General features: G+C 35.5%; 1 protein-coding gene across 3 annotated transcripts in view; it reads right to left on the minus strand.

The window, feature by feature from the left end:
* The window catches only part of srgap3 (SLIT-ROBO Rho GTPase activating protein 3), an 89717-nt gene that overhangs the window by 39858 nt on the left and 28716 nt on the right, over positions 1-21143 (minus strand). For all 3 annotated transcript variants that reach the window (XM_081381572.1, XM_081381574.1, XM_081381573.1), the window contains exons 3-4: positions 12533-12695; positions 5878-5940 (exon numbers count right to left, since the gene is read on the minus strand). In XM_081381572.1, the coding sequence (XP_081237698.1) occupies positions 5878-5940; positions 12533-12695 (226 nt within the window). The remainder of the gene's footprint in view (positions 1-5877; positions 5941-12532; positions 12696-21143) is intronic.

The following is a 21143-nucleotide window of genomic DNA, read 5'->3' on the forward strand; positions in this document are numbered from 1 at the left end:
CTCAAAAAACATTTATCAATATTGACATTTTGTGCTCCGAAATGTTTTTGTCGATACCGTGATACTTTTCTTTTAGTAAATGTCTAGTTACTGTCAAAAAAATTGGAACGTCTTTACGGTCAAAAGAAAATCGGAAAATAATTTTATGAATGATATCAACCACAAAATGTAGACTATTTCAGTCACAGATAATTCAAAAGGTAGACATACACATGCAGACCATGGTGAAGCCATGTTAAATGTTCTAAATTCAATACACCTACACCATTAGCCTTGTTCTTCGAACTAATAACATGTTCCAGTCATTAACCGTTACTCAGTATCCAGGCCCAATGTCCCTAGTATTCCCTGATGGAAAAAGCTGTTTCCTCAAGCTCATTAGGAAGAGGATGCAAATGATGTTTCTCAGAGTAGTGCTAGCTGTGTCATGCCCCAGGACAGATCACCACCAGCCCCTTAAACAGGGTCTAGTAAACATGCACAGATGTGTGAAATGTCTTCAAGCTAACCGATTTCTAGACGTGTACTCTGCCGTTTCACATGTGGTTGTGCAAATGATGCAGCCATTGCAAGATCTGGTGCTAGAAGCTGTAGCATGCATGTTTGAATGTTACAATGAATGCGCTAGCGGCTAGGCTAAACTATTACATAGAAACCTTGCCGACATCAGCATGGGTGTACTATTACGTCCAAATAATATAGCTTAGAACTGATCCATCAGAAAAAAAAAATGAAAATTTTAAATGACACAAAACAGGCTAAAACCACTTTTACAAACTCAGTAAGACCACAACACTCTTCAAGAAAAGTGGCATTCTTGAAACTGCAAATCGTGAATAAAAATACTACGCTAGTGAGTAAATTTGACAGGATCAATGTACTCCAGTGCAGGAAAAAAATCTAGGTTAGCACTCAGCTCCTCTCAAAGCTGTCACCCATCAGCCCATACCCCTCAAAGAGAACACAGCAAAGGAACATGTTTACAAGCAGGTTTGATGGATATGACTGGCAATCCTCCAGCATCAAAATTGTATTTACAGGCATGTTGAGGTGAGATGACCTAAGCTGTAAAGAGCAAAGCTAGGGCAAAGCTGACATTAGATACAGCTCTGGGATATATTTAAACACGTGTAATTCTGATGTACACACAATCCTGTTGTTATGATTAGGGAAAATATTGAAATACAATCTAAACCGTCTCATACAAATGACTTTTAATATGATTGCAAACTCTGTCCTGCTACAGCCCTGATGAAAATTTGTTGCAGTTCTTGCAAAATAACCACAGTTTAACTGAGGTACTTTGTAATAAGATCATAGTAACCACATGTAACCTCATGGATAACTCCTCCTCCTGGTTACAACAAACTAAATATGGTTGCTGTATATATATACAGTATATATTGCAATTTTTAATGAAATGAAATAAAATAATTGTAGCACCAATGAAACTGATCTCTAAAAAGTATATATTTTAGCTGTGAAGTGCATTCTCACCATTCTTAGGTTGAAAAATGTAACAAATATTCTCACATCTAGCACCACTGCCTTGAGGTTTTGTGGCCACTTAGGTTTGTCCGAGAGCTGTGCAAGGATAGTCTCACTCTCATCCTTTGCTAAGCCGCATTAGCTCAGCATTTGAGCATTAGCCAGAGACCTTAAACTAACAAGCAATGATTTATATACAACTTCCATTTCCACACAAACTGCCTGGAGCACGTCTACATGCTTTTGTACCGTGGTACACACCCTAACTGCTACCATTTCAACCTCTTAAGCACTGCTGAAAATTGAGAAATTCCAAGTTAACTATTTCCATCAACTGGTCAAAGACAGACTGTCTTTTGTAAGACCTTGTGATCGACAAGAAGAATGAGGTTCAACTGGCTAAATGGGTAGCGCTGACTCATTCGTCATTTCAGATCGATGGTCCTCACTGTGTGCAGGCTGATGCCTTTAAGACCCTGAAGCATGAGGATGAATGACAATCTTGTTCAGAATGTAACAGAATAGGAAGGAAAGGCAGGACTTCAGTTTCTGCAATCAACATATTATGATTTCTCCTTGTACCACACCATAACAGAGGAAAGAGCTGCAACCTAGCCGAAATGGGGTTTGAGGGCCTGCAATTCTTTCACATGAACTGAAGTCACATGTCTATGTCTTTGGGGAGGGGCTCCCAAAGTCAACAGTTAAATTCTTATGCATAGATGCATGTTTAATAGGGCTTCAAGTGCAGTTGTACAAGGGCACTGCGCTATAGACTAATTTCCTTACAGCTACAGAATTTATAATGAGTTGTTATGCCATCATTTAGGAAAAAGAATTGCTGTTCTCATACACAACCTATATTTCAATGTGCTTCAGCTCTCATTTATTACAGGCCTGTTCCCTGGCAAAAGCTGCTGAAAATACATACTTTCCACAAATGTAAAAAAATTCAGTCTGATTGACACAATACGTCGAAATTGCGTATTTAATGCCCAAGAAACACGGCAAAACTAATGCAGAAATTTCACATTGGGACTATAGAAGCTTTACATTCATATTTATTATTCTACATTCAGAACACATAACTCAAACCACAGAAGAGAGGCAGAAGGATCAATACTTAAAGCGTCTAGTGCAGACTCGCTTTCATTTTTATTGTCAAACTGTATATCAAGAACAGTTGATCATAAGCAAGCCATGCTCTATCAAGCAAATGTAATGTAGAGGTTAGCAAAGTCTGACAATTTTTTTAATATTCATAACACTGTTTAGCATAATACTCAGTCTACTGAATAATTTAAGTTAGTGGTCAACCTAAGGGAATTTAAATCCCATAGACACTGATATTTAAAGTGTATATAAAATGTTAATATATTTAAATTGTTATTTTATTATTTTATACAATATTCCCTGAAAATTTAAAACAGAAAATGTGTGTCTATTGACATTGGCAATAGAGTGCTGTTATTGGCATACTGTATGCCAATAACCTCAAAGGGGCCAAATAGGAAATTATATATGGTCAAATTGTACTTAAAAAAAGTCTATTGTTCGTTATATTTATTTCTTTGGTCAATGTCTTTGTTAGTGTTGGTTGGATAGCTGTAACTACAAGGCCCTTTGAAATAGCTGAAATATTTAAAGAAGGGATATGACATTGTAATGCGGTCAAGACGTGAGTGGAACTACTTTTGCTGTGCATTTCCTGAAAAATAATCGCACACCTAAGAATGTACATCAACCAACTAGAAACCAAGCTTCAACAGCGCTGTAGTATAAATATATTTCTGTCATAACAACTCTCAGAGTGTTTGGCATGGTAATGGATATGTCAATGTTAATATGTTTGGTTTTGGTGGAATAGATCTGTTACGCTGCTGCTGCTGCTGCTGCTGCAGAGCAAGTATGAAACTTGCTACTGCCAATACACACACAACACTCTGCTGAGAGCAAGTAAGACATTCTGCTGCTGCTGTACAAACTAGCATACATGAATTACCCATAGCACATCTATACAGGTGGAGCTGGGGAAGGTGAAGGGTTTCTGAAATGCTGACCAGTATTTGAAGGTTGAGCTCGCTGCTCATTGGCTACTGATACAGCAGGAACCAATCAGCTGTGCGCTATAGAGAATGATGTGATTGCAAGCAGATCAGCCAGCAACATCTAGAGTTTCATGGCATAACTTTATGTATGTATGTATATACCAGTCAAAAGTTTGGAAACATTACTATTTTTAATGTTTTTGAAAGAAGTCTTTTATGCTCATCAAGCCTGCAGTAAAAAAAAAAAAAAAACAGTAATATTATGAAATATTATTACAATTTAAAATAATGGTTCTCTTTTTTTATATATTTTAAAATGTAATTTATTTTTGTGATGCAAAGCTGAATTTTCATCAGCAAGTACTCCAGTCTTTGGTGTCTTATGATCCTTCAGAAATCATTCTAATATGATGATTTGATACTCAGTTATTATCAATGATGCAAACAGTTGTGCTGTTTAATATATTTTTTTTGGAATACTTTTTTCAGGATTCATTGATGAGTAAAACGTTAACAGCATTTATTCATAAAAACAGCATTTATTCAAAATAAAAAATTTCTAACAATATAAATCGTTACCATCACCTTTTATCAATTTAACGCATCCTTGTTGAATTAAAGTACTAATTTCTTAAAAAAAAATAGTTATTGTTCCCAAACTTTTGAACGGTAGTGTATATTGTTACAAAAGATTTCTATTCTAAATAAATACAGTTCTTTTTAACTTTTTATTCATCAAATAATCCTGAAAAAAGTATCTCAGGTTATAAAAAAAATATTAAGCAGCACAACTGTTTCCAACATTGATCATAAATCAGCATATTAGAATGATTTCTGAAGGATCATAAGACACCAAAGACTGGAGTACTTGCTGATGAAAATTCAGCTTTCCATCACAAAAAAAAAATTACATTTTAAAGTATATTAAAAAAGAGAACCATTATTTTAAATTGTAATAATATTTCATAATATTACTGTTTTTTTTTTGTTTTTTTTGTTTTTTTTTTTAACTGCAGGCTTGATGAGCATAAGAGACTTCTTTCAAAAACATTAAAAATAGTAATGTTTCCAAACTTTTGACTGGTACTGTATATATATATATATATATATATATATATATATACTGTATGTATATGTGTGTGTATATATATATATATATATATATTGCGCACAGGCTTTCATCTAATAATACAGTTAAAAGCCCACACTACTTCCTACTTCGAAGAAAAAGTACACTAAATATTTTGTGACCAAAATGATGCAGAACATAATAATTTCGATTTTTCTGCAGGGATTCGGTATTCTGACAAGGCTTTATTTGAGGAAAAGAGAGGACAGAGAAGAGTGGCAGGGAAAGGATAATGATCCTCTCCCATGTCTTCTCCAGCGATACATTACACTCCTGTCAGTGACCTTGAAACACATCAGCGTCAGAGCGGCAGATCCCAAACCGCATATGAGTGCGTTTCAACATTTTAAAGGAAGAAACAGTGTCTCTCTGATTCATAAGTATCATGTTTGTGCTCTTAAGTATTTTAAAAATGGCATCAGAATGGTTATTTATAGTTTTAGATCTTGTGTGGTAGGTGGAGTTCATTCATATTTTAGACTTGTTTGACACTGTGATGAACAGCCGCAGTCAAGAGATGAGACAACAGGAGAATGACCATATGAGCTACACTGTAGCTAGTTCCATTCAGGAATACAGGGGAGACATATTACTATGCCACCTGCATAAAGAAGCAAAAGGGACATCTGGAACAGGTCGAGCGATAGAGAAGAATCTTCTCTGATGTCTTGTCATGGGTGACAACATTAATCTCAGCCTGCTCCTTTGCAGAGGTTACTTGGGTTTCATCCAGAATGAAAAAAAGAAAGAGCATGCATTTTGGTTGATGTGAAACTGTTGATGTAAAAGAAACTAAAGCGATGGAATCAAAGAAGGATTTCAGCTCCTAATGACCCAGATTCTGAAGCAAATTAAAATGCAATGAGGAAGCGTCTGAAGAAGTGACTACTATGAAGCTTAAAAAGGCGTGGAACAGGCGTCTCTACCAATCAACTATTTTCCCATGACTACCACAATCACAAATAGTACCACTTTCATTATTCCCTAAAAAAAATCAGTTTCCCATCCTTTAATAGAAAACTATGTGAAGCAACAGTTTCTTTCTTCTTCAAACTGTCGCACTGCCAAACTGTTTTTGTTCTTGGCCGGAGAGTCAGCGTTTCCATGGTGCATGGCAGGACACAGCGGGTGAGAGCTCCATTCAGAGGGAGAGCGAGAAAAATAGAGAGAAGGAAAAATAAAGGGAGAGAGATTGAGAGACATTATACTCACAGTGTACAGCTCGTTCGTCACTTTCACCAGCTCCTCGTGCATCTGAATGCCAATATCTTTACTCTGCAAATACAAAATGGGTCACAAATTAGTCAAACTGATTTTAAAACAAAACCAAAAAGTTACTCATTCAGCTCGTTCAGTTCCATTAAAAACTTGCAAGTTTTATGATGGTGTCATATTAAAGATGTTTTCCCATTTTTATAGACTGGTTTATGTGGCGCAAATACCCGCTCTTTTTTTATAACCTGCCAAGAGTCACAAACATGACTAACATCCAAAATGCAAGTAAAAAAAAACACATAGCAAAAAGTCTTGATGAAAGAGTATTTTATTATTTCGCATTTTCTATGGTTATGCTTGAATGTGTGCAGAATAGCATACTTTTTATACTACTCTCTAATATTATTTCTGCTATACAGTATACTGCCAGCTGTAATGAAATACCTACTACTAACTTAGTAAATAAAGCATACTGCATACTATATCCTACATACTGCATAGTATGCAGTAAGCTAATAGCAACTAATAACAGCATCAGGCTAGTGGCTTCATGTTTCTCACTGTATGGTGACCGCACTATATTGCCGCAAAATGGCAAAAAGGCTCATGTTTTCATTTGATCACTCATTTGATTCAATGCTTTGCAGCATTGTTTCCTGCATTTTTGTAAACAGTGGTTCAGAAAGAGACCAGGCTGATTCAGACACATGAAGACTGTGACACTGAAAATTGCTTATGCATTCCTGTGGTAAAATGATAATTTAATAATGCTATAAACAAGTTAACGGGAAAGAAGACAACTCTAGGTGGGGAAGAAAACATTTTGTACCTCCTCCCACACAGCTAAGCTACTCTTGCTTACATGCACACACACACACACACACACACACACACACACACACACACACACACACACACACACACACACACACACACACACAACCACACACCTGTAGCCGAAATAGAGAGAATATACTGCATTTACTCTAAAGTAAGTGAGACAATCTGGCAGAAACAAGAGGGCAAGAACTCCAGGGAAGCTGGAAATTGTTCACTGCAAGCACACTTTTTTTCATTTAAAAAAAGTGCTTCCTCAAAAAATTCAGATGACAAAATGCACGATACATAAAGAAAACAAAACACAAAAATGTTATCAAACACCCGTTCAAGATCAACTGTCCAAGAGCAGTGTTGTTACTGTTAATTAAAACAAAATATTTAAAATAATTTTCGGTAATTGAAATAAAGCTGAAATAAATAAAATATAAATATTAGATGGAAAAACTTCAACTTCAAAAAAAGTTTAGAAATGTTACCATGGCAACTACCTGAAGTTTTAAAGTTACTAAAACTGAAATAAAAATAAATCAAAGCTCAATAGAAATATAAAAAAGCTAATAAAAAACAAAAGCACATAATGTCTAAAACAAAAAAAAAAAACATAAAAATAAAAGTTAACTCAAAAGATTAATGAATACTGTAATAGTATAGAAATATCACTACTGGAACGATATGTCCTGCACAAATAACATTTTGTAACATTTTGATGTATCCGTCATATTTGAAAATGCACATAGCGAGTGAGCATGATCCCAGTCTACTTGAATGAATTACGCCAGTAGCCCTCTGAAACCCTTTTATGTTCGTAAAGCATAATGGACTGTAATTCTCAGTGATCAATAAAGGCTACAGCATGAGCATAGGGATCAAAAATAATCTCTCTCTACACATGAATGTGTACATACACACTTATCCCTGCAACCAATTTACAAATCTAGCCATCCCACTAATGGGATAAGCATGCATATGTATTGATTTTGTCTTTAGGTGACATGTAGACTCAACATTGCACAGCATCTGATGAAAGAGATGAAATGGCTGAATAAAATAAGTCGTCAAGCAAATCATAAACACACAACCAACAACAACAGGTGAAACTGCTCAAATAATGTTCCCCAGAGGTTGCTCTTTCACTTCTCAGGAGACTTATTTGAGTTCTAAGTTATGTTTTATGAAATTATCAACTTAACATTTTTTTTAATTAGAAAATTGTTGAAATACTGTATAGTACAGTAGAGAAAAAACAATTAATATGGATAGAACAGCTTAGAGTATTTTTAAAGAATTTGATGAGAAATGTACAAATTGAGGGATGTACAATATTAAAATTAAACACTTAAAAATAAGTAATTTCATGTTATTGCATAAAACCAATAAATATGGTCAATGATTTGTCTAGGACGAGGTAAATTGAAAAATAAAAATAAAACTAAAATCAAAGATTTGCTACAAGTGAATTTAGGCATTACAACACTAAAACATACAGTTTGAAAAATGTATATTAATATAGTAACTTAATATTTGATAAAGATTACATTTGAGAATGTTTTATTAGTGTTTTTATTTACATGAGAAGATTTATGAGTGACAGCAAATATCATCTAAATGTAAAAAAATATTTTATAAAATATATAACTTTTTTAAAAAAAATCTAATATTCAGAGTAAATGCCTAGCTTATATGTTCAGTGAAAAAAAAAAAAAGAGTTTAAATTATCAAAAGCTTCAGCACAAACCCTCTTTTGGCATTAAAAAACTACTGTCAGGATTTACTAAAGACACGCAGTGAAAAATTAGCGTTGAAAAGGTGTGGACAGTTATTTTTGCGACTGAACTTATTGCATATGCATTTGTAGGAGTTTAACAGACACAACATTTATGTAAGGAGAGTATTTAAGAGAATCATGCAAGGTGATTTACAAAGGTTTGCTAGTCAATTAACTGGTGTTTGTGCCAATATTTACCGCCCCCAAAAAAGCACATCTTAAACCAGATGCTAATTTGCGCTGCTCTTGATTTGTTGGTCATTATGGAAATGATCCGACTGTGTCTGTGTTCTTTAATTTGTGTGACGTCAGTAGATCACACGGAGAACTTTCCAATCCCATTGGCTCTTTTATGGGATTGTGCTCTCACGCTTAATTGCCCTGTTTGGTAAATCTGGCCCTAATCTTGTCAGATAATGAGGTGTTCCCTTTATCTTTATCTTCCCCACAAAACCCATTTCAAATTCATGCTTTTGTTGAGCCAAATCAGACCATGGTGACTGAGAAACAGTATTATTGCATACATCAGATTAAGAGCATAGAATATATAGGAAGAGCTCTGAGTGAAAACCTCTGATGCAACATTATGAAAGAGCCAAAGCCACTGACAGACTGCAGTATCTTACCACTGGTAACGCTAGCGTAAGACCGTAAAAATGTCAAGCTACAGTACATGTTTCCCAGCTGTCTCTGCTGCTCATACATCCTCACCAGTGAAAAGGTTTCGCTGACCTCAGGTCTAGGTTTCTCCTCTTAATGTGTGCTGGAAACCTTTGGCATGGACAAAACTGCTGTTAGTGTCTACTAACTGCTATTGAATGTCCCAAACACATAAAGAAAAGGTTCAAATAAGAGCTTAAGTGTGTAAGGAAGGCTATTCATTATCATTCCAGATGGCAGACTCATGTTGCTAGACCTCAGGATTCATATTTCACATTGGACATCAAGGAGTGATTCAACTGTACAACAGTACCAAAAGTAATCAAAAATGTCCTTAATCGCAGAATGACATTTAATAATATTACCATGAACTACACAGCCTCAACAACATGCAAAAATGTTAATAGGAAATTTTTTTGTTCTGGTTTCAAAATAGTTTCATCTGCTTCAGCTAAGTGATTGATGAATTTGAACAGAAATACCACAGAATATTTATTGGCACAGTGTTATAAACGTGACTGTGTAAAAAAAAAAAAAAAAAAAAAAGATCTAATTTCTGATTAACTCTTTCAAATCTGTTAATTTCGGTGAAATCAAAAACATACTGTACAACACAACCAGTGATGTTCCATTCATGTTCCATATTGAGCCAGTACTTTTAATTCATCATTTAAAAAAAAACTCACAAAATGAAAGTGAAATTTGAGTTTATAATTCATATGTATAATAATTTTTCACTAGAAATGCAATTTAAAGGTTTCTTAATTTTATATCCACATATCAATTTTATGTTGATTTTGTTTACAAATTAAGAAAAGTTTTTTGCTATGCTCATTTATAAGGTTCCCTATGGAAGCTTGTTTCCGCCACAAAATAAAAAAAATAAAAGATAATTGCGACTTTTTATCTCACAATTGCGAGTTTACATCTCGCAATTCTGACTTTATTTCTCAGAATTGCGAGATATAAAGTCAGAATTGCGTGAAATAAAGTCAGAATTCTGAGATATAAAGTCAGAATTGCGTGATATAAAGTCAGAATTCTGAGATATAAAGTCAGAATTGCGAGATATAAAGTCGCAATTGCGTCTTATAAAGTCAGAATTCTGACTTTTTTTCTCGCAATTGCGACTTTATATCACGCAATTCTGACTTTATATCTCAGAATTCTGACTTTATATCACGCAATTCTGACTTTATAACACATAATTGCGAGTTTATATCTCGCAATTCTGACATATTGTCTCAGAATTGTGAGATATAAAGTCCAATTCTAAGGGGGAAAAAAAGACAGACTTTTTTTTTTTTTTTACCTCAGAATAGTTTATATCTCACAATTCTGACTTTATAACACGCAATTGCGACTTTATATCATGCAATTCTGACTTTATATCTCCCAATTGCGTGATATAAAGTCAGAATTCTGAGATATAGTCAGAATTCTGAGATATAAAGTCAGAATTGCGTGATATAAAGTCGCAATTGCGAGAAAAAAAGTCAGAATTCTGACTTTATAACACGCAATTCTGACTTTATATCTCAGAATTCTGACTTTATAACACGCAATTGCGACTTTATATCATGCAATTCTGACTTTATATCACGCAATTCTGACTTTATATCTCAGAATTCTGACTTTATTTCACGCAATTCTGACTTTATATCTCGCAATTCTGAGAAATAAAGTCAGAATTGCGAGATGTAAACTCGCAATTATCTTTTATTTTTTTTATTTTGTGGCGGAAACAAGCTTCCATAGTTCCCTGTATTATTAACAGTATTAGTTGTGAGAGAATTTATTTTTTTTAATACGCAAAATGGGCATTATAACTGAAATAAATCAAATAAGTCAAAACTGAATCAAACTGAATTATAATTAAATCGAACTGAAAGCTTGTGAATCAGAATCAAATCGGATAAAAAATATATAGATGTATCCTCAGCTCTATTTATAAATACAACTGAACTGAGCCTGTCACATCACAGCATCATTCAAGCATACATTTATACAGAGTAGGGTATCTTAGGTGACCTTGAGCACACTCACTGCAGGCAATTAACACTTTCCCAAGGTGCTCTCTGTGTGTTTTATTGGTTCACAGTCACCTCACTGAACCACTCTCCTATGAATGGTGGCTGGAAGCACCGGGCCTCACCTACAGGAAAAGCAGCCAGGTGTAAACACGCTAGTAGTGTTTGGATTTCACCACAGGAATCCAGGCTATGTGTTGACATCGTTCCAACTCATATAGCCCAGAAGTCACACCACGGAGAATACAGCCAGTGGCGGCACTCCTCACCACAGTATGACTTTTACTCTGAGAGGACGTGCATAAATAGGCAGTAGTCACACTGTGAGACAGCATGCATTTAGACATGCCCAGTCATTTTGTCGCATACCATCCGTATACACCGTACGCAGGCATTTAAAATCCACAACCTAAAATTTACAACAGCTAAGCAAGAAGGTAGGAGGTAGACGTTGCTGTGCTTAGAAGAATGCCTGCCAAGAAAATGCATGCAAATGTATAAAGTCACCTGTGTGTGTGTGAAAGAATACATAATGATTGTGGTGCAGCGGAGGGTGTTACTATTTCCCACGTTTGGAAAAGTTTTAAGTTACCAATAGACCTTCTGCTAGAAAAACTTCACTACTTAGAAAATTGGAGTTTTGTGGCATTTAGTTTATTTAGTTTCTATATACAAGTGCACTCCTAAAAGTCCACAAAATAAACTTTCAGCGACAACAGACCCAACAAATTAGATGACTCATCTTGTTTGCATGAATGAATAACCCATGTGTGGTTACGCTTTATTTCGATAGTCCCTTTAGACATTCTATTTAATATAAGTAGCTTTGCAAGTATGTCAACTAACTCTCATTATTTAGCAACTACATGTCAACTAACTCTCGTTAGAGTATACTCTTAGTAAACTGTTAGGTTAGGGTTAGTAGAATAAGTTGACATGTACAAGCAAAGTTACTTATAATCAGTAGAATGTCTGTTGGGGGAGCATCAAAATAAAGTGTTAGCGGACAGTCTGCTAATACTCTAATGACTGATATTTGACATGTAGTTGTAAAGTTACTCATAGTTAGTAGAATGTCTAAAGTGGACTATCTAAATAAAGTGTAACAAATGTACTGTGTATCCAATTAAAGCCAATGCAGTCTACAACAGAGCAATACAAATGAAATACTGAATCCCACAATGCAGTCATTATTTGATTAGACTACTGAGCGGGACGAAAAAAATGGATAAACCTTTTTTTCCCCCAAAGCAAGAAATAATGAACACAGGGACTTATATGAGCTCAAAGTGCACATGAGATTATGATAGAATTTAAATAGATGTGAGAAAAGAAGAAGGGTGTCAAAGATGCAGACCTTTTTGAAGAGCCGGATGACGTCCTCGCTGATCTGAGCCAGGCGAACGATGACATTGTTGATGTAAATGTCGTTAAGTGTGGCGTGATCTCTACTTTCTCTTCGAGTTTGGTTTAAAACCAGATACCAGCAGTTTACTGAAGAGAGAAGGTGTTGTTCTTTCCTAGAAGGGCAGAGAAAGGGATAATAATGTTAAATAAAGCTGTAAGTTGGTTGGTTTACTTGCTTTTTTGCATTTCTTCCCTTCCAGCTGAAATGTTTGACTCGTTCTCCCATATAACGTCTCGTTTGCCCATAATTGTCAGATTGTCAGAAAAATTCACAATGCCTGTACAATATTCTCCTATGCTGAGCACATAACTTCTGTTTAAAGCCATCATTTTCTGAAAAAACTAACAAATGCAGTCATATTAAATTACTTTTAGTGACTTTGTCAGCAAAAATCGTGTTTTGGCAGTCAGTCAACCTCACTGCTATCATCCACTGTTGAAGACACACATTTAAAACGATGTGATTCTCTTGATTTTCACATTAATAATAACATACAAAACTCATCACCATTATGCTAGGATATAGTGGGTGGTTGCTAATCTTTGTCAGCACATTTCTATGCAGTTGTTAGGGTGTTCTGGGTTGTTGCTAGGGCATTACTAGGGTGTTCTTATTATAGGAGACCGCACCCAATGATATTTCGGTCAAATGATTGAAAATCCACCAGTTGAAAATCTGATTTTGAGTGAGCCTGATCACAAAAATAAATAGTACTACACTTTTACATTCACATTATAAACATACTCTTTCATTATCCATTCAGTCCCTCACACCACACATACAGTACATACAGTACACACACCTGACAGTACACTGATCACTTAATACCTTAACACTGCTAAAAGTAATGGCGCTGAGACAGAAATCGTCCTAGCTTGAAATTAATCAGCTTTGGGGACCATAAGCTTGTGTTCTGTGCTAACCCTTCACTTCTTTCCTTAGTCCTATCTCCTTAACCAATCAACAAGCTCAAGAACAAGAGTGCAAAAAATAAATAACTGAGTGGAGTGTATTGAAAAGCCGAGAGATAGCAGGATGAGGCTTTGGATAAACGACACAAGGAGCAAAGTCAATTATTTCAGAGAGTATTTGGACTAGGGGGAGAACATCAAAGTGTGGCCTCTTGCAAGAGTTAGTGAAATGCTAATCGCTGCTAATGAGGAACGTATATCTCCCTGCTGCATGTGGCGAACGTTATTAGCCCTGTAATCTGCCCTCAAATAAGGATAAACAGTAAACAAAGAAGCATATGCCAACCAGCACCTTATTAATGCTGATCTTTGGTGTAATGACAAGCTTACCAAAAACAAACACTGCATAGCTTATGTAGCCTATATATATAAAGACACCTATAATAACTTTAAAGTTAAAGTCCCTCCAAAAGTGTAAACAGCTGTTTTGAAAGCGGCCATTATTTTTAAAATCTTCATCTTTAAGGTGCTATTTGTACCAGATCTGATTTTTAAAATGACTTTATTGATGTTGTTTATTGTCAAGTTGATATGGACATTATGTAATATTTTGACTTGTATTAAGAATTTAATTTGACTTTGGCAACTTTGAATGTAGGAAATTTTCTTGACCACTAAATCTGAATATTAGTTTGATTTCTGAAGGATCATGTGAGACTGAAGACTGAAATAATGGCTGCTGAAAATTCAGCTTTGCCATCGCACACATCCAAACAAACAAATGAACAAACAAACAAAAGGTATTACCAAGGCACAGGTATTACCAATGCACACGATTAAAGTTTGTTGCTTTGGAGATAACTGTGTAAAAAAGAAAAGAAAAGAAAATTTTGCATCATGTCACTTGCAAAACACAAATGGATTGCGGTTCACACTGTCAGACACACTCAATAAGCAATGCTATCAGTTCATGCATAGCTTCCTCTTGAAGATAAACTTTATATGCAGAAGATTTGCACTGCATTTGCAAGAATGAGGAAGAGGAAGAGGAAGGAGTTTAATACAATGTGACAGAACACGGCCGCAGCAAGGAAATAAGAATGTGCCCACCAATTGAGCTGAAAAAACGAAAAACTCAAACTGTGTAAAAATATTATAAAGATAAAAAAAAAAATGCCCCTGCTTTTGAAACTGGCAATTGTAGCACAAGGCCATAGGGTAGATCTGAAGATTAGAAATCCCCTTATTCCATCCAAAAATGCAGAAAGACATTATCTGGCCCACATTTATACTTTTTTTTTTTTTCAATATTCAGAAAATAGATCAAAAGCACAGCTCCGACTCTACAATCAAGGCCTGAAAAAAGGATCATATGATTCATAATCACATTTCTCCAATTGCTTTTTTTCAATGTTCATGGTCTATAATCCATACAAAGGGCCAAAGATCACATATAACTCTTAATCTAATTTCAAAGCCTTTGAAACAAGAGTGCAATGCCAAGACTCTCATATACTTACGTTTTTTTAGGCGTTTGTAGTGCACATCCGACTAGGGCTGGAGATCAAAAACTGGTTCTAAATCTGCTTGTTCCATTTAAACAAAAGTAAATACCAAAACCAATTATTTTCATGAGGCTACTACTGAGCCAGTTAAAATGAACAGGTCAAATAGACTCATAAATCAGTCCGCTCATTAGTTATCAGTCTGAATAAGTCTAACGACTAACTCAATGAATCTCACAGAGTGGTTCTTGATCCACTGAACTGAATTAACTGCAAGTCATTATGTTCGTCATGTCCTCAGAATAGTCATAAATAGAATTGTTAAGGACCAGAATTCGCATGCCTACAATGAACACAACCACTCATACAACTACAATATTTATCTGCCGATGGAAAGCCCTTTACAGCTTATAAAAATATACAGTCAGCTGTTTTACCACATGACAGCCGCCTTGGGCGAGCTACACAACACGTTGTGCCGTGATTGTTTGTGACAGGAGAGAAGGGCTTCTGGAATTTGGTGATATCCTTTTTGTGGGCCAGTTTAGTCCCCTGAAAGCCTCTGGCACAATAACACTATTTAAATAAAGTTCTTATCATATCTTGGCTGTAAACACTTGCTTGTGAGGTTTCAATAACAAATGCAAAGTAACAGTGTGCTTCAAAACACCGTTTTTTTTTTTTAGTAAGCATTTGAGCATTTTCTTCAATTTAGTAAATCTGAGTTGAGTGATGATTCATGGTTTTGGTTTGTGGGTTTGATTGTTAACTGTTGTGCATGGTTTTAACCATTTTTTCATTGAATTATAAAGATTTGTTTAACTATTTTTTACATTTGCAGTTTGACATCCAAAGAGTTCAATATTCTAACATCATTTACTCACTCTCATGTTTTCTACAGAAGAGAGACATTACGGGTTTGGAAAAAGATGAAAGTGAGTTCACCCTTTAAAAAATAAAAGATAAGGCTTTCATTATTTCACATCACTCTAGACACTAATTCTACCAGGTATATTGTAGTAACTCATACATAAATACAAACACGCATGATGAGCAGCTTCAATCGAGTGTTATTGATCCACAAAACGGACTGATCCTCAGAGGTTTCGAGTCAGAACTGAGCATAGTGTTGTTCTTAATCTCCACATATTGGATCCTTGTAAACAACTCTCAAACCCTCTCAGACTCCAGTATTTCACAGCTTTGCAGCCCGGTGAGTCAGAAAGAATTTAAAAAGAGAAATTAATGTGTGAATGAGTAAGTAGGGTTTCTGTGGCAGTACCATCAATGTATCATGGTACCTGCAGTACCTTTTCATAAGGGATATGTGTGTATAATTCATGGGAATGAAGTGCAAGCTTATATGTGTAGTACTACAAATTAAAATGTGCAGAAGCATCCAAGTATACACATATATAATATATAATTGTGTGAATTGTTGAGTCTTTTCTAACCTTTAAGGCTATGCAAGAGATCTAAAGATCTCTAATCCTATGCTAAGAAGTGATAAGCGGTTATCCGTATTGTATTTAAAAACACCCACACGGAGTATGAGTGGGGTTCAAAATCACTTCACACTTAGCTTCATTATAGCTGCACAAGCCATGAAACATAATCATACAATCGCTCTTACCGCCTGCCACAATATTCATTCAAGAAAGTGTTTTTTTTTTTTATGAGCCAAGCTCGATACTGCTTTATCAAAGAGCTTTTAATCCAGTCTGGGGTGGCTTGCTCAAGCTTATCTCCTGACGGAAAAGCAGGGGAAGGAATCAAGTGCCAAATCAGGAACCATAGTGGAAAGAGAAAGGGGGGCATACGCTTCTCAGTTCAAATGTATTTCCGCCTTTTTAAGTAAGCTTCAATACATTGCACGATTTTTGCCTGCCCACCAACCCCCAATAACACCCCCCAATCCACAAACACGCAAAATGAGGCCACCAATGTATGATTGCTCCCAGCTGTAGCCCCATGAGAGGGCTGGAAAAGAGAGAGAGCAGAGAATTTCCTCAAAGCAGTGAATGGTAGGACAAGGATTAGCTCAAAAGCTCACTGCTGACGATTCTGACCTCATTAATCTTACATTATTAGCCATATTCATGGAACCAAAACCAAAAGATCTGAACGTTTAAATTGCACTGAGCTTTAAAGGAATAGTGAATTATGGCATGATTTACTCACCTTCAAGTCATTCCAAACCCATATGACTCTCTTTCTTCTGTCAAGAACACTAAATGTGCTTATTTTTTGGAAAAATATTCTGGCCACTTTTCAAACTTTTTTTTTTTTTTGAAATGATGAAGTGAATGATAACTGGGGCTGTCAAACTCCAAAACAACAACTATCATAAATATTGTGGGGGGAAAATACATGTTCGCTTTGGAAAGTCAAATTAAAGCTTTGTGTGAGAAATTTAAGTAATTATTCATGGAAAATATTATTCTGTTTCTCATTTTCATGAGAGAAGTGATGGCTCATTCAACGTTTCGTAAATACAAGTTATACAGTAGATCTTATTGTGAGCGATTCAACCAAATTTTTGACATCATAATGTTTCATTTAAGCGTCCTACTCGACAGACTTAAATCACACCCCTCCAAAATCAACCACAAGTTCACATTCATTTTTAAGTGCAACACCCATACCTCAAAATGTCCCAACCTACATTTTTTTCCTTTTTCAATAACGCTTTGCAATCGGATGTACTTCACAATAAAGAAGAAAAAAGAAAAAATCACTACTTCAGATTCATCACAACTTAAACGGAGAGGAAAATAATCGTGAATAAGATCTTCAGTTTCAGTCTGTTGGCCAGAGCTACTGTATGACTTGAGAAGGGCTGAAATATAAGCAACTTTTAATGTACTTCATGGGGCTTTTGCATCCTTTTTGAAACTTGAAAGCATCAGTAATTGCATGGAAAAGACCATTAAATTATTCAAAATATCTCGTTTTGAAAAGTCATATGAGTTTGGAATGCCATGAAAATGAGTTATTCATTTTTGGATGAACTAATCCTTTAATGTCTAAGTCTGAGAGATTGACTTTCCAAGCACATACGATCCCAAGGGTCTTGGCATGCTCTCTGAGAGGCTTGGCAGTGAGTGAATGAAGGCCGGAGGTAGAAGGCAGGTGCTGCCGTGCGAGGAGTGGAATGCAGCAGGAACGTACTGCAGGGCAGTTTGATTTCAGGCTTCTGTCCAATAGGCTGCAGCAAATCCAGTCTGCGTGCTGCCACATCTACACCAGAACTGCATCTTAGCCCAAAACATCATCGCTTTGTTTAAAATCCTCAAATTTTCACATATTATTATTGATTGCGTCAGTTCACATGATGCATTTTTGCTCTGGCAGCTTCAAATAAATGTAAGAATGAAGACCAAACAGTATTCCAACAGTACAATGACATCACGGTCTGGATTCAATGTTGATGATTAGTATTGACAGACTGTGGGCACTACTTTGCCGCATAGGCATAACTTATAACACATATGTATGGATTCATATTTAAATTACATTATGAATGAATTCTTAATGAACACCACATCGCCAAGTCAGCATGTATAAAATATTTAATGTAAATGACTTGGGTTAATATGTTGTATATATTAATAAAATGGCCATAATGAGTAACATTAACGAGATCTATGTAAATTAGCACTGATTTAATAAGCCTGTCACATAATCAAGGGAACACACTTAACCATGCACTTCATTTTCCTATACTCTGGTTTACATGCTGGAATACTGGAATATATATTCATGTTCGTCTACAGGAAGTATTTAAGATGTGTCCTCTGGTCATTAATTACATTAATATTCTGAATTACTAAAATGATATTTAAATCAACTCACTGCAACAGCACAAAAGTGTTCAGTCATTGAAACATCTGGCAGAAATAGACCTTCTGAATAATGTAAGAGAATATTTTAATCAGAAGAATGCATTTTCCCCTCTTTTTGGGGTCAATTGATTGGTAAAAACAGTAGCACTAGCAATGTGTTTTGTCATTAGCAACATAGGGAAAAAATGTATAGTAGCTTTGTGAATGCATGCAAACATCACACCTTACAATCAGTGCCCTCAATGCATTCTTTCAATGCGTTCTCATCTTTGCATTAAAAAATCTGCGTGGGCAATGGCATTTTTTGTCATTTCAGCCAAGCAAAACAACCTAGAGGTCATATTCATTTCCATCAGCAAGCTACCCTGCAAAATAAATGCAGAAGCCTCAACCCTCATTCATGTATACTTTAGAAGTCATCTATGCCTGGGTTTAATGCATATAGAAAGAGCTAAACTGCAGAGCAGGTTGGATTAGTATTCAGGTACAGTGTGTTGCAAGTCTCAGCACCAATACGCATCAAATGAGACTGCAATAACAACACATGCAGGCCAGGGAACGAGGCAAGATAAGAACAGGAAATGTGAATAAAGCTAAACCTGTTCAAATAAACACACACAAGCATGCAGAGTTTGTGTTCTGACTGGTAAAGCCCAGCGTGGATGACAAGTCTGCTTTGTGGTGATAGGGAAACTCACACACGGACACACACACACACTAATGGCCATTAATGACACTATTGTAGACACCTTCTTATCTCCTTTAGACATGTCATGGTCTGTGTAGAAATACATAGTTTTTTTATGCAAGGATTTTACCCCTATAAATAAAGAGATGAGCAAATTGGTATTACATATTTGTAGATGAAAATGTTGTGTTTAATCTTGCAAAACCTGTAAAAAAAATATTACCTGTCAGTGCAGAAAGTTAATGTAGAAAATTACTGAAGGCAATACTGTAGGCTGCTGTGGGCAGTCAAAGCAGAGATATGAAGACATACAGTAATTGTGCATAAAGTACATTTTGTATTATACAGTGCTATTGAACGGAATACTTGATTCGGATTTGCGAATCATGTAATTCTGTTTTTTGTTTTTTATAATGACCACCACTAAAAAGTATGGTTGACTAAACAGTATGAAGATTCTGCTTTTCCCATTTCTTTTCATAAAATAAAACAACATACACTACCATTCAAAAGTCTGGGATCTGTAAGATTTTTTTTTCAAGAAATTAACACTTTTATTCAGTAAGGATGCAATAAATTGACAAAAAGTGACAGTAAAGATATAAATGTAACAAAAGATTTCTATTTTAAATAAATGTTGTTCTTTTGACATTTTTATTCATCGAAGAATCATGAAAAAAGTCCGTCACAGTTTCCACAAAAAAAAAACTTTTTAATAGCGATAATAATAAGAAATGTTAATTGTTTACCAAATCAGCATATTAGAATGATTTATTGTGACACTGAAGACTGAAGCAATAGTTATTTTAAGCAAAATAGAGCAAAAATTATTTTAAATTGTAATAACATTTCACAATATATCTGTTTTTACTGTATTTTTAAAACATGAACATCCTATGAATGGTAGTGTATATTCTATGGCTGAAAGCTATGACGATATATATCGTGGCGACAGAACAAAATGCATTGATTTAGCTATATCTTTCATATCACGATATGTAAATATATACACGTAGCACAGTACTACTTAAAGTTATTGACACTTAGTGATAAAGAAACATGCATGAATGTGTATAGTGTATAAAAAGTTAATAAGTGAAATAAAACATGTTCCTTAATCCTACATACTGTTGCTTTTTGTTCATGAAGAGACTATAAAACTGATTCTGATTCCGACTCCATCTATCCACTGAAAAAGACAAAAGTTTGTTGTCAATGTAAGCATGTGTTTGTGTCTGCATTTGTGAGTGCTTGTTTCTTAGCATGAGTCAGCTTGTGGTGAGGCTTGCGTCAGCAAAACTAGAACCCAAAAGCTGACAAAATATCAAAGAAAAGGGGAAGGGGGGAAATGAAGTACAAAAACAGAAATAACTAGAGAATAACAAGGCCAGACGCAGGGCCAAGAGAGCAGCAGCCATTGGCGCTGCCGTTCCTCATTGTTGTCTGCAGTAATGTAGTCAATGGTGCAGTGAGACTGGCCCCGGGAGCCAGCAGCAGACGGCCCTCCTCCACCAGCTGCTATTAATTAAACCCGCCAATCCTGCTGCAAAACACTCACAAAACAAACCTACCTACATTCATGACACAACCCGTGTATGTACAAATTCCGAC

Source organism: Scardinius erythrophthalmus, assembly GCF_964197995.2.
Source record: "Scardinius erythrophthalmus genome assembly, chromosome: 12".
Classification (NCBI taxonomy): Eukaryota; Metazoa; Chordata; class Actinopteri; order Cypriniformes; family Leuciscidae; genus Scardinius; species Scardinius erythrophthalmus.